Genomic DNA, 14,262 nt, shown 5'->3' on the forward strand with positions numbered 1-14,262 from the left:
CTTTCCCGGCCAGCACCAGTTGTCATGGTTCTCTGGGAAGGGCAAGGCTGCTGACAGCCCAGTCCCAGGAGTAAAGAGCTCGCTCTGAGTTTCCGCCCTTCTCTTCCTTTTCTCTCCTCTCCCACCTGTCTCCTTCCTTCCTCCAAAGACTCCACTGACCCCCAAAGCCTCCCTCTGAGCTGCTGACCTCCTCAGTCCTTGGTCCTCCCCTCTCACCCCCTCCCTAGTCTGCTGTCTCCCAGGCAAACTGCCAGCTGACGGCGCGTTCAGAACCGGCGCAAGCATGCACCCAGGGGTCCCCAGTACTGGATCCCCCAAACCCTGGTGACCTCCTAACCTGTCCCCTCCAACAATGTGTGTTCACTGACTCAGCTCTCTGAATGTGTCCTTGATGGTCCCCAGCTAGATGTGAGTTCCCGTGGGGCAAGAACCAGCTTGAAGGCCTAATCTAAGCCACACCTCCCCTAGGACCCCCACTCCCTACACCCTTCCCTTCCAGTGTTCCCTGAGTCCATATTCCATCCTCTGTGGTCTGAGATTCTTTCTCTTTTATGTCTGGGAGGCTTTCTCTCCAACCACATGGGGTGCTCTCTAGGGGCAGGGACATTTGCCTCCTCCTGTCTTCCTGTCCTTCCTCCACCCCCACCCCAATCCTCTAGTACATGCCTTCTCTCCTCCTCCGATCCCCATTCTTCAGGGCTTCCCTCTCCACTCCATCCCATTCTGACACCTGTCTTGAACTTCGGGCCCATGTTCCAAGTTCAAGTTCTGCAAGCTGCTTTATGTGGATGTTATGTCTGTTGTTGTTAAAGAGACAAGGAGCCTTTGAGGGAAGGCCTATAGATTGAATTCCATCAGCATGGTTTGTGGCTGAGCCCCACCAGTCTCTGCCCCTCACCCCTCCACAGGGATCCTACACATTTTCTTACTCCGGCTGCCCCTGAGCTTTCACTGTGTTCCTTCATTCACAGATTATAGAGCGTCCAGATGGCGCAACCAGCAGGACTTTGGAGATCAATCTGGTGCAACCCAGCCTTCTGAGATATGGTGAAATGGAGCTCCAAAGACAGAACGTGACTCCCCCCAACCACACAGCAGCTCTTTGCAGAGCCAAGAATAGAGCCAACCCTAAGGGTAACCTTGGCCTGTCTGGGGAGCAGACAGCCTCTGGGGATTCAGGCATTTGCTGGTTTTCAGGCTCAACTCAAAGACAAAGGGCTGGAAGGAAGGTCCTCCCCAGGAACCAGTGCCTCCTGATATTTCAATGGCAGTACACAGGGGGAAGTGACCATAATGTGAAGAGGCCATAGCTAGAGAACACAGTTTTCTTTTTCATCCATGCCTCATGCAACACCATGGACACAGATGTGGTCTGGCTCCAGCCTACCCTCAGCCTGTTTCCCCCACCCCCAGGCTCATCTCATCCTTTGCAACACCTATGACTTTCTTCCTGCTGTTCCCCGGCCGGGAATGCCTGTCTTCCCATCTCTATGTGCTGAAGACCTCATCTGTCAGGGCCCCCCAAAGCCTTTCCTGACAACTCCAGCCCCAGGGTCATGAGCTCTCCCTTGTATGCAGCGTGGCTCTGTAGGCATCTGGGTTCACATCTCACCCCACCCATGCCCTGTACAGCAGAGTCGCTCATCCTGTGCCCCAAATACAGGGAGAATTGGGACAGTAGTGGGAGATCCCTCAGCCAGAGGGGAGGCTGCAGTGGCGACTGACCATGCCAGGTCTGACTAGGTAACAGGGTATGACCGTGAGGAACTAAAGCTGCTCAGAGACAGAGAGAAGGTATGAGAAGGAGTTCAGAGCTAGACGCATGGGGTGGTGCAGTGTGAGGTGTGGGGCAGGGCAAGGAACAGACGGAAGGCCTGACTTTAAGGCCAGTGGTGGGGGCTGTCATGTGTGTTGGTCAGAGCAGCAATGACCTGCAGTTGTGTGTGTATGCATGCACGTGTGCGTGTAGCAGGGTTTAGAGACTCTGAGCCCACAGACCAGAGATGCAAGGTGCTGACTATAGGGTGGGTGTGGGTCAGCCTGAAGGCAGTGGGGTGACAAAAGTAGTAGCACCTGTAGGTGTACCTCTCTCTCTGTTCTGGGCCTGGAACAGGCAACACTGGGACTGCTGGACCCCACTCCTTGCAGGTCGAATCTCACTGAAGTGGCGCTGGGAGGCTTGGACTGAGTGGGAGGAGGGCAGGAGAAGGGCAAGCTCCAGGGCCACAGCCCAGTAAGGGGACCCTCAGGGAGAGGTGGGCTAATAGACCCCCCCCACTTCACCGATGGTGGGCCCAGGTGTCACTCAGGCATGGGCAGGGACCCCCACTATGCAGGACAACAAAGCTGAGAAGGAAGGGTCAGCTGAATGGAAAGTCAGCCCAGATGAGTTTGCTTCCAAGCCTAGGCTCTCAGCTGTTCAGGCTCTAAGCCTGTTCGGGGCCAGTCTGAGGGAAAGGGTTTGGACCAGCAGATCCCCAGGTCATTCCCAGGACGAACCTATATCCCACAGCCCTGGGATGTTCTACTGCAAGGGCTCTGTGCCACCCATTTGGAGACCAGTGGAATTCCCTGGCTAGGTGGGCTACTGGGGCAGATGTGGCCTCACTGGCAAGGTTACCCTTTTCACGGGGGCGGGGAAGACAGGACCTTGTTAGTGTTCCTGCCCCATCAAGCTGAGCTCTTGCAGGCCCATGGAATCCCTGAGGGTAGGCTTGTTTATCCAGCTCCTAGAGGTCTCTAAGCTCTGGAATGGGAGTCTTTATGAATCCCAACCTCCCCGGCCCACTGGCCTTGCCTGGCCCACCCTGTTCACACCAGGGCTTCTGGATGTGGCTTTTCAGGATCTCCTCCTTCCACTAGGCCTGCACTGGGGTACCCCACCCCCTCCCTGCTGTGGACTTCTGCCCTGGGAGCTCTGCCTGGCTCTCCTGGTCACCCAGAGGGTACAAATTCTGTCCATAAGGTCTCCCTATTTGCCAGCCATGAGCATTCCTACTTCTCCCCTTCCTCCCCCCTGGGAGAGGGGGGATTCTTGGACCCCAAGTCGTCCAGGGTCCCAGCCACCTAACCTCCCACCACTGGGGTTTGCAGAGCTACCCACCAGAAGCCCACCTCCCTGCTTGGATTGGAGAGCGCCGCATCTCACAATCCTCCCATCTCCCCTCGCCCTCAACACAACACACAAACACGGTCATCTTTCCAACAAAACACCCAGCCAAAGGCCCAGGAGAGCAGCCTCTTTGGGAAGAGAAGGGGGCAGGGAGGGGCCTGGGAGCCCGGCTGGAAGACTCACCTTCTCTCTGTTGCTGGGGGATCATTGGAGGTGGCTGAGGAAAGGCCTGGCTTATCTGACCATAGGCAGCAGGGTAGGCGGCTGCTGGAGGGCCAAAGAGAAGAGGCAAGAGCAAGACACGATGACAGCGACATGGAGGGAAACAGGGTGAGAGGCAAGAAGAGAGAGACATTTCAGTGTTGAGCAGTAAAAGTAGGCCAGCCAAAAAGCGCATTTCAGCTCAGCCACTTAAGATAAAGCCAGCTTTCAGCAGTAAAGGAGCAGCGGCACCAGTGCAGCTTAGAAGTGTGTGCCTGTTTGTGAGTGTACAGGTGTGCGTGTGCGTGTGCGTGCGCGTGTGCGCGCTACCCAGCCCAGGGGTGGGAGTGAGAAGCCTGACTGACAGCTTGCCTTGGGCTTTCTACAGTGGCTGGTCCCCTTCCCATTCAGTGGCCCAAGGCCATTTGCTCCGCCCAGGGCTGCCTCTTGTCACCCCTCCTTTTTTCTACGTCTGGCTGCCTATCTTCCCTTGTTCTCCGTGGCCCTTGCTCCTGCCAACTCCCACTACCTGTGCATGGGTGGGGGTGGGGGGAGGTTGAATCTGTTTCCCTTCCAGCGTCTCTCCTTCCCTCAAACCCAGGCATCTAAGCTTCCAGGACCGGCAGCTGTGGACTGTGGTGGGCAGGACCCTGGCTCTGGCGTATCCCCAGTGTTGCTGTGTGGCTTGGCGCTCCTGGACAAACTGGCCTGGCAGGCCCATGGGGAAGGGAAATCTGGCCTCAGAGATTAGTAACTGCATGGAAAGGTCAATGCTTCAGCCTGTCTCACCAACTTGTCTGAAGTTCTGACCACCCACCACTGCAAGGGCACCCATGGGAAACTGCCAGAATGCTAGGGGGCCTGCAGAGAGGGAGGCAGCCCGAAGTAGGGATATCTGGGAGTATAGCCCTCCCTCCTTTCACCACAGCTCCCCCCACTCCCTCCCCACCACCACTTCTCCCTCCCACACAGTGCTGGGCCCAGGCCTGGGGTGGGGAGGGGCACTGGTGCCCAGACAGGAGTGGGGACATAAACAAATCAGCCATGGGCCCATGCGGATACTAACGACCTGCATACTGCTGCACTCCAGCGTAGGCCTGCTGCAGGGGGTCCGCGGCGGTGGGGCTCTGCGCTGCAGGGGAGCCAAGGGGGCAGAGGTCAGTGACGCCCACTCAAACCAGCCCTGCCCCCATCATGCCCATGCAGATGACACTGCTGCTGCATTGCCCTTCCCAGCCACTGTGGTGTCTGTCCTGGGGCAGGCCATCTGACTGGAACCCTGAGTGCCCGGACCCTGCTGGGGTTCCCCCTTCCCCAGTCCAGGGCCCTCAGTAGGGTGGAGGTTGCCCACCCTGGCTGGGGAATGTAGGCTGCAGCTGGCCTGGGGTGGAGTGAGATAGATGCTGCATGTAGAAGGCTGGGGAGGGCTGGGAAGGAGATGCCAGAGGAGGCTTTGCCATGACGGACCTGGCTCTGGAAAAGGGTTGTGGAAAAGTAAGCAAGAGGGAGAGAGGCTGTCAGGAGGGTGGTCTCATCTTCACTATCCCCAGCAGAAGTTGGGGGCAGAACCCAGCTGGGTAAAAGAAAGGGCACAGGAGGCCTCACCATGCCACTCTGTCTTCCTGGGCCACCCATGCCTGCTCAAACAGAGGGACCTTCTCCATTAGTCTTAGGGAGTTTGCACAAGGCATAGCTAAGACACCCTCAGTGGGACTGGCCACACAGATGAGGCCTGCCCATGGGCTGGGAGAGGAGTAGCGCCCACAGAAACTGAAGAACCGGCAGACCAAGGACCTTCCTCCAACCTGAATTCGTGACTCTCGGATGTCTACTGCCCCGTGCAAGAGGAGGGTCCTCATGCTGATGCTCTGGCAAGCAGCTAGGGGCAACTGGACTGTGAAAACGGCCGGTTCACTTCTGTTGCCTCTGCTCTATCTTCAGAGGCTGTGGGCCAAAGGCTGGTGCATGGGCCAGTGGTGGGCACTGCCTTTGGTGACCATGGCTAGTGGGAGTGGACTGGCCTCGGAGGCCCACCCAGGGAGGTGGGTGGAGACAGATCTAGCTGCAGTATGTTTAGGGCAAACTGGATGACATGGGGAGGCAGAAAGAAAGCCATCTGGGCTTAACTGCCCAGTGACCTAGCCAAGCTAACTGGCAGTACCAGACTTAGGGGCCTTATAGACCAGGAAATATTCCCAAACTTCTTTTCTGAGCTCTTGTTTCTGAGCCTCATAACATCCCACTAGAACAATAGCACCTAGGCCTCAGGGGAGCCAAGGGAAATCCTGGGGCAGAGATGCTTAAAGACAGTGCAGACAGCACCAGGGGAGCTGGGCCAGGGCACTGATCAGAGGGGTGGCTGAAAATGGGTCAGGATGCAGGCCCTTCCCTGACCTTATCTTATCCTATCCCTCTTTCCCCCACGGTGGAGACCGGAGCCAGGAGCTGCCAGTGCTGAGGTGGTGGTGGTAGTGCGAGGCAGGGTGTCCTCTCCTGCCCCCTGCTGCTCCCTCCACCCCCCCCCACCCCCGGCTATCCACCAGCCTCTGCTCTCTGGATGGAAACCCACATCCAGCTTGTGCTCTTGGTCTCCCGAGCTTTTATACAAATTAAAGAAAAAGTTGTCTCAAAAAAAGAAAAAAAGAAAAAGTTGCCTCTATCTCTGGGCAGTTTGATGCCCTGTGTAAAACAAAACCTGCACAACTTACGTGACACCCCCCACCCTGCACACACACACAGTGCCAGAATCATAGCAAGTGCTCAGCAAAGACTATGACACAGAAAAAATGGGTGGTCCTTAACATTTATAGAGCCACCCCTTCCAGGGTGTTATGTGGCAGTAAAGGCCACACTGTGTGCTTCCAACATGATCTCAATGAACAAGAGGGGAGAGCAGGGAGGCTACCTGGGCCTAGGAAGTGGAGGAAAGCATTTCTGAGACCCCTCTCTACTTCTCTGCTTAATGACCTCATTAGTAACTGCCAAAGAATGAACATTTTGAGGGATCTCGCTCATTACAACGACTCCAAACTCCGCATTTAAAGATGGTAAATTAATTTTTTTAATGTACTACTTTTCTCCTTTCCTTCCCTCCATCCCTCCCTCCTGCTCTGGCAGGGAATTGTTTATGAGATGTGGCAGATTGTTACAAATGGGGGAGAGAAACATTTCCAAAGTCCATGAGGGAAACAGCTCACAGATGCTGGTGGGGGTGGGGAAAGAACAGGTTTGTCAAAATCCAGAGCTCCAGATGGGCCTGTGGGCATGGAGGAGGGGGGAAATGTAACCACCCAGATGTGCTGGGGACTGTATCTCCCAGCCCATGAGCCTGAGGCAGGAGGAGCCCAGGAACCTGAGATTGGTGGGCTCTCTCCCACCTCCAGCTTGCCAAACCCCTGCCCTGCCTCCCTTGCCAGCCTGGAGTTTTCGTCCTGAAACAACACTCCAGACCCTCTGGGCCCTGTAGCATCTCTCTCTAGGCATCTCTGGCATCTCTGCTCTGTGCACTGAGAAGTGAGCTGAGGGGCATGCACTAAAACAAGACCAAGGACAACTCCAAGTACAGTCAGGACATTCTCCCGTTTTTCTCTAGCACAGTGACCTTATACTCTGCTGCTGCTGCTGGAACTTATATATTCTTGGGATGTTCAGGCCTCACTCTAGACACTGAACTCATAATCTCTGGGCTTCTGTGGCTTTACAAAGCCACACAGTGGATTATGATGGGCAGCCAGAGTGGGTAGCGTTACTCTGCCACCCACTACTGACCCACCCCAGGCTGACCTCCTCTGCCCTAGTTGGGCCAACCTCACCATCCCTGGCCCACCAGGCAGGCCTCCTCCTCCCTTGGGCTTCCAGGACAGCCCCTCCACAGGTGTGCCCCTTGTTCTTCTCCTCTCCAGTTCCTCCTACCTATTGTCAAAGTCCTATCTGAGCCTCCTGTCAGGGCAGCTCTGTTGAGCTTCTTCAGTTTACAGACCTCTCCCTTCATTTGAATCCTTTAGAGCCTCACATTGGAGAACACACACTCTTGATCAGACTCCATTCTGCTTATTATTTCAACATTCTGCCTATATACATTGTGTTCCCGACTGGAATGTGACCTTCCAGGAGTAGACCTACATCCTGCCCTCCTTCTGAGGCCCCCCTTTCATCCAGCATAGATTGGGCACTTACTAGTATTTATGGGGACTCTGTGACCTTGTCATCTGCCCTCTGGGAAAGGGAGCACTCCTCACATCTCTGAGACACTGCCCCTTGCTAGTCTACTCCAGGGCATGGGGCTCAGCTCTGCTGCTCTGTCCATCATCCAGACCAGAGACAGGAGCTGCATCAAGTCAACTGGCCAGTCCCACCGTGAAAGAAATGCTAAGTCTGAGAGGAGCAAGGTTAGTCAGGAACGGCCTCCTGGATCTTCTGTGAACCGGAATTCATGAAAGCAGGGTTGGGGAGCTGTCCAAGGTCCTGATCCTCCGTGCGAGGTGCTGACCAGGATTTTGACTGCACCGGTATGTACTGGCCAGAATGTCAATCTATGTATCTCCCCTTCCTTCCTCAGAGTCTTTTCCTACTTAACATTAAATACAATTATTCTTTTAGCTTCTATCTCCTTAGTTATTATAGGTCAAATTCACTCTCAATTAATTTGCAGTTACTAGCCTCTTTACCTGGTTGTACAATTACATCTACTCTCTTTTCTCCCCTGAAGGAACCCCAGCAATGCAGTTCTTTGCCACCTCTCAGACTGACGCCTCCCCAAGGAAAGGAATTTGGTTCCTCCCACCAGAGGTTCCCTGAGGGAAGGCAGGAGGCTGTTCTCCCTGATCATATTTGGGGTTCCACCAAGGAATGGGCAAAGGGCAGGAGCCACACATTCCCTGCTGTAACAGTAAGGGCAGGGACAGAGTGGATGAGGGGAGTGCTGCTAGGGTAAGGAAGGGCTGCCAGATGTGCTTACCTGGGTAGGGGTGAATGCCGTTGGCAAAAACGGCTTCCGCAGCAGGCTGCCCATTGGCCTGTGGGGGGAGGCCGGTGAAGCCGTTCACCCCAATGGGGGACGGGATGCTAGGCACAGCTGGTGCAGTGATGCCCGGAGGGGTGCTGCCACCTGGTTTCAGAGGTGGAGAGGGGAGGGGGAGGACAGGAGGCAAGCAGAACAAAGGTGAGGAAAGGCCAACCAATGGAACTCCACCTCCTGGCTCCATGGGCCTGGGCATAGAACTAGAACTCACATACCTACTCAATCCTATCTGTGAATCATGCCTTGGATTATCTCCATGTGTGGAGTGGTTCCATTCATTCCACTTGTACCCACCCTTCCAGGCAGAGTCCAAATCCCACCTTCCCCGTGAAGACTTCCCTGACCACTAACCACTCAACTTTGGGACTACAGTACGTAGCCTATTTTCAGTGCCCTTGACTTTGATCACACTTGGTCTTCCTTTAGTTTTTTTCAGTGGTTCTTGCTCACCCCAGCTAAGTCAGGATGGGCTAGTCTTTGTTTAGCCACCATGGGGCTTCTAAAATGCTGGCTCTGCTCTCTTGTCTGGATCACCAAGGGGCTGACCTGCCTCCCCAGGAAGGAGTTTTTCTACTTGGGTGGAGGAGGTCTTAATTCTGGAGTCCCCCTGCAATGAGGGAGAGAGGACTTTGCAGAGTCCAGACTCAGCCCTATGCATACACAGTAAACACCTTGGCTTCCTTCAGTTGAGATAATGGTGGCGAGAATAAGGTTGGGGTCAGAGGACAATACGCTGTGCCCTCTCTATGCCAGGTGAGTGGAACCCAAGGTGTGGCTGGCATGGTGATTGTACAGAGGCCTCAAAGCTGGAAAGGGTCTTCCTCTTCATGTAGGAAACAAGATCTCTCTATGGACAAGGACCTGAGGCTTGCCTGGGCTCAGGAGTAGCCTTAAGTTGGGGATCAGAACTGTGGGGTAGTACTCAAGTTGGGCCTAGAGATGGCAAGTCTCTTATGGATTTTATCTGGAAAAGGAATAGCTCCTGGGTGTAAGGAAGGCTGCTGCTATGACCTGGGTGCAAAGAGTCAAGGAAGCTTGGTGAATGAAAGCCTGAGCTGTTGGGTCAGCCTTTGGGACTAGACAAGGTTTTCTAAACTTTGACAACATTTGTGGTCAGGCATTTCCTTGTCATGGGGGCTGTTCTGTGCATTGTTGGATGTTCAGCAGCATCCCTGGCCTCTACCTACTAAACTAGAGTATCACTCCCCTCCTCAAGTTGTGACAACCAGTAAGGTCTCAGGGCATTGCCAGATATCCTTGGAGTGGGGAAAGAGTAGGCATGAAATTATTGCCCCAGTTGAGAATCGCTGAACTGGATAATAACTAAGATCCAATTAAAAACACACTTTGTGAGCAGGGCTGTTTCCAACCCCCTCATCCTTTAATAACTCTGTGGTTCACTCTTGCTTATTGTGTAGTTCTCTTGGAAAAAGTCAGTGAGTCTATGCTGGGTTAAAGGGAAATTTAAAAATTGACTCCTTCTATGCTTGGGCTGGGGACCAAACAAGGCCACAGAATGGCAGGGCTCTTCTCCCCTCAGACCTCAATGGGAGATGTGTTCATGTCAATTTCTTTCCAAAACAACTTGAGTGAAATTCCCACCACCCTGAAATCATATAATGGACTTCATGGGGCCCACATCCCATCTTCCCTTAGTCCCCTGGGATTAGAACATTTTTGAGACAAATTGCCAAAATGAGGACTGCTTGGGCCCAGATGCCATGTGCTGTTTGCCACAGGATGGTACACTGTAGCCCAAATAGGCAAAACTAAAGGTCTGGACCTGAGTTCAGCTGCTCTGCTGGGCAAGGCCCTGTGTTGTACCTGGCGGCTCACCTGAGGTTGGGGTCATGGGTGCGGCTGCCAAGCCGTTCATGTTGAGGGCTGCCATCTGCTGCATCTGGGCGGCGGCGAAGGCAGCCATAGGGTTCAGGTAGCCACCCTGTGCGACTGATGCCATTAGTGCCGCTTGCTGCTGCATCAGCTGGGGCAGAGGGAGTGGAAAAAATATCATGCGCTTCCAGGGGGGCAACCCTCCCCACCAGGGGGCTCAGCTCCTGGACACCAGCTTCCCAGACCCTGAACCCCAGGGGAGCTCAGACACATCTCCCCACCCCACCCCCAGAAAACCCTGATGTCTCCCTCATTCCTGCCCTAGTTCTCAATGACTATTAGAAACCAGCCCCAAAGAGGAACTATCCAAAAACTGGGCACTCTAAAGTTGTTGTAAGGGGTGGGGGAAGGGACTGCCCCCCTGGGAGTTGTTCAGCCTTGTGAAGGCCTGCCATTCATGGAGATGTGACACCCAAAGTTCTAGAGACATGTTGAATGAGCCTCTGTAGAATTAGCATGGATTTTTATCCAAGTGTTCACACAAAGGTGAGTGGGGACTGAGGAGATTGTTAAAATTGGTCAGATTTGAACATTGCTGAAGGAGTAAGGATGTGAGCTTGCATTTTTTAGAATCAGACCCTGGACTACCTCAGGGCCACCCATGTGGGGTTTTGGCTACAGGTCTGGGGGGCAGCTTAGGGGAGAGACTGGCAGAGAAGGCCCCAAAGCAGAAGAAAGAAGTTAGTGGGCCAGAGGCCTGAAGGGACTGAAGCAGAAGTATTGGTGTGATGGGCTTTGGGGAACCTCACAGGACCCCTGCCAGGAGTGCTCAGAGGCCTGAGCACACCCTTCCATGAATGGAGGCAGGGGTGGGGTAATGACAACCAAACACCCGACCCTCTCTCCCCACTTCCAATTGGTGCTTCCTAGAATTTGACTAGCAGGTGAGCATTCAGGGTAACCCACCTTGCTGCCCTGCCTAGAAGCCTTCTCTCCAGCTCCTCCTCTTAAGGAGGACAGCAAACCACCTCTTCCTGGCAGCCACCCTGGACTGAACCAGACTTCTCTCAACCCCCTCTGGCTTCTACTCCCTGGGTTCATTCCTGACCACTCCTCACTCCCCAGGGCTGGAGCAGTATTTTCCAGGCCAGAAACAGGGCTCCCCTCAGCAAAGCTAGGTGCCCCTGCTCTGGGGCTCTGAACAGTGTTAGCTGAGAATCGCTGCCCACACCCTCCCCACCCCCGTCTGCGTCCCCACTTACTGCCTGTGCGTAGGCGCCGTAGGCTCCGAACGGGATGGCCATGGGGTTGAACATGCCCATCTGGCCAGCCATCTGCTGCATTCGCCGCATCGTGCGCTCCTTGTCAGTGTCCGCGAACTTGACCACCAGACTGGATGAGGCTCCCTGCAGCCGGGACGGCGCGTGAGGCCCACCTGCCCTAGCCGCCTGGGCTCGGAGCTGGCCAGCTGTCCGCGCCCCCGACTTAGGCCCTCCCTCTCCTCTGGCGAGGCGCTGCTGGGGGCTGGGGGCTGCGCACCACCGGTGCACGCCCAGGGGTGCGGGGTCTTAAAAGGACTGCGGGCATTTTCTATCTGGGAGACCGAGAGCCAGTTCCTTACATCTCTGGGCCTCAGTGTCCTTGTCTGAAAAGTGGGAGAGTGGTAATGCCTTCCTGTCTCATGGGGAGGCAGTGAGCGCGGCCCGTGCGTTGCACGGTATGGACCAAGTGCACGGGTGCGCAGGGGCCCTGCGGGTGCTCTGGGCTGGGCGGGTACCGTCTGGCCGCTGGCCGCGGTCCAGCCCCACCCAGGGGCGGCCGAACTCACCGGCATGGTCTGGCTGCCGTGCAGCGCGTTGATGGCGGCTTGCGCCTCCGCGTGGGAAGAGTACTTGACAAAGGCGCACCCTGGGGGGACAGGAGAGGCTGAGCCAGGGCCCGAGCGCCCGGGGAAAGCCAGAGCAGAGACTGAGGGGCGGGGCAAGGGAAGGCCCAGGGCCGAGGGCGCATCCACGAAGAAAGTGAGATACGAAGACTGAGAAAAGGAGAGCCACGGAGAAACACACAGGGAGAGAAAGACCCGGTCCCACCGCCTCGTCCCTGCCAAGCACCCCTCCCAGGCTCGAGGATCCCGTCCAGCTCCGGGCGGCTTCGAACTCGGCCACTCCCCGCCCCCGCGCCCCCCGCCCCCGCGCCCCCCGCCCCCGCGCCCCCCGCCCCCGCGCCCCCCGCCCCCGCGCCCCCCGACCTCGCTCACCCTTGCTGTTGCCGTCGGGCCCGCGCAGGATGGTGCACTCTTCGATGTTCCCGAAGGCCTCGAAGAGGCGGCGCACGTCGTCCTCAGACTGCTGCTTGTTGAGCATGCCCACGAAGAGTTTTCTATCTTCTGGAACAAAATTAGGAGATGCTTACCCGGGCCGGAGGTCCGAGGGGGCTCAGGGGCGGGCCCGGGGGCGGGCCGGGGGAAGGGGACGAGAGAAGGGTTTGGGGGTAGAGGCAGTAGCCGGGCAGAAGCGAGGGCTGGGGCTCAGACCCTGGGGGAGGAGAGCAGTAGGGGGAGGGGGGCATAGCTAGAGGGACCGGAACGACCAGGTGAAAGGGCGACGGGGAGGGGGAGGGCGTATCCAGAGCCGGGTGAAGGAGCGGGGCTGGGTAAAGCAGGAGCTGGATTGCAGCGACTCTGCCCCCTTCTGCCCCACAGTGAGGAATCGAGCGAGCCCATAGGTCTGGCCACTCACCTAGGGGACATGGGACATTCATGCCGTCCTGGGATCCCTTCTTCTCTCCTCTTAGACACACACTATCTTGCTCATTTGCCTTCACTCACAGATGCCAAAATTAACTCTGCCGCAAAATTAAGTCTGCCACAGGGCCTTTACACATGCTGCCTGAAGCACCCTTTTAGATCTCAGTTTAAATATGGCTTCCTCATCAAGGCCTCTCCTTCCACTTCTCTTTAATTCTCTGTTTCAGTCCCTCACTCTCATGGCCTGAATTTCAAAGGACAATTATTTACTGCTTTGCCTTGTAGTTGGTTTCTGTCTAGCTTCCTGCCACTGCCTCCACTCCACCCCCATTATGGTCCCTGGGGAAAAGGCCAGACTCTACTAGAGCAGCAATACCTGGCACATAGTAGGCCCTGGGAACAGAGTTGTGGAATGAGTGAATGCTCTATGCCATTCGCAGGGATACATCTCCTTTCTATCTCACATATTTTTACCTCCTTGGTTTGGGCCTTCTTACTTGTTCAGGCTGCAAAATTCAGCCCTGGGCACTTTTGGAGAGCCTGTTCCTGAAGACTGGGCTCCCTCAGCAGCTCCCCCACACTTGTGTTGAGTACCAAGTGGTTTGTTGACACACCTCAGCTATGTGCTTAGGCTGACAGAGATCACATTGAGTTGTGTGGATCTGTACAAATGTGACTTCAAAAGGGTATATGTTCCCTTCCCTTGAATCTGAGTGGGGCTTGTGACTGCTCTAACCAATCAAAAACAGCAGAAGTGATGTCAGCTGATTTCCAGGGCTAGGTCATAAAAGGGATCAGCTTCTGCTCAGTTCTCTCTTTGGGAGATGCTTGCCCTATAGAAGCCATACACCATGCTGTGAAGAACACCCAAATGGCCGACACCATGAGTGCACACAGAAAGGAACTGAGGCCCCCAGCTGACAGCCAACATCAACCACCAGACTTGGAAGACAATGAGTCCTCATGTGATTCCAGTCTCCAGCCTTTGAGTCTTCCAGCTGAGATCCAGACATCCTGGAGTAGAGACAGGCCTTCCATGCTGTGCCCTGTCTGAATTCCTGACCCACAGAATCCGTGAGCATAATAAATGGTTGTATTATGCTCCTCACTTTGGTGCTAAATTTTTATGCAGCCACAGTCACTGGGATAGAGGCCCTGTGGTGACAGCACTCAGCAGGCACTCACTAGATGTTTACAGACTGCTGAATGACTGGCACACACTGCCAAGTCTGCAGAAATGCAGGCCTCCCCCCCCCCCCAACGCTACAATCGGTGATGTGTTTATGATTTCTTGGAAGGTAGGGCACTCTGGGACCATGTCCCTCTGTATTCAGGGCAGTTGGTACCTTC

At 55.3% G+C, this 14,262-nt stretch overlaps 1 protein-coding gene across 14 annotated transcripts in view; it reads right to left on the reverse strand.

Annotated features, from left to right (window-relative positions):
• Nucleotides 1-14,262, reverse strand: part of CELF4 (CUGBP Elav-like family member 4) — a 289,320-nt gene that overhangs the window by 15,163 nt on the left and 259,895 nt on the right. For 4 of the 14 annotated variants that reach the window (XM_087819063.1, XM_087819057.1, XM_087819053.1 and 1 more), the window contains exons 4-10: nt 12,424-12,552; nt 11,995-12,074; nt 11,429-11,572; nt 10,170-10,317; nt 8,271-8,420; nt 4,380-4,445; nt 3,296-3,379 (exon numbers count right to left, since the gene is read on the reverse strand). In XM_087819063.1, the coding sequence (XP_087675189.1) occupies nt 3,296-3,379; nt 4,380-4,445; nt 8,271-8,420; nt 10,170-10,317; nt 11,429-11,572; nt 11,995-12,074; nt 12,424-12,552 (801 nt within the window). The remainder of the gene's footprint in view (nt 1-3,295; nt 3,380-4,379; nt 4,446-8,270; nt 8,421-10,169; nt 10,318-11,428; nt 11,573-11,994; nt 12,075-12,423; nt 12,553-14,262) is intronic. The other 10 variants (XM_087819059.1, XM_087819056.1, XM_087819052.1 and 7 more) reach the window with 7 other exon arrangements.

The sequence above is a fragment of the Miniopterus natalensis genome, chromosome 7, assembly GCF_054644295.1.
Source record: "Miniopterus natalensis isolate mMinNat1 chromosome 7, mMinNat1.hap1, whole genome shotgun sequence".
NCBI lineage: Eukaryota > Metazoa > Chordata > Mammalia > Chiroptera > Miniopteridae > Miniopterus > Miniopterus natalensis.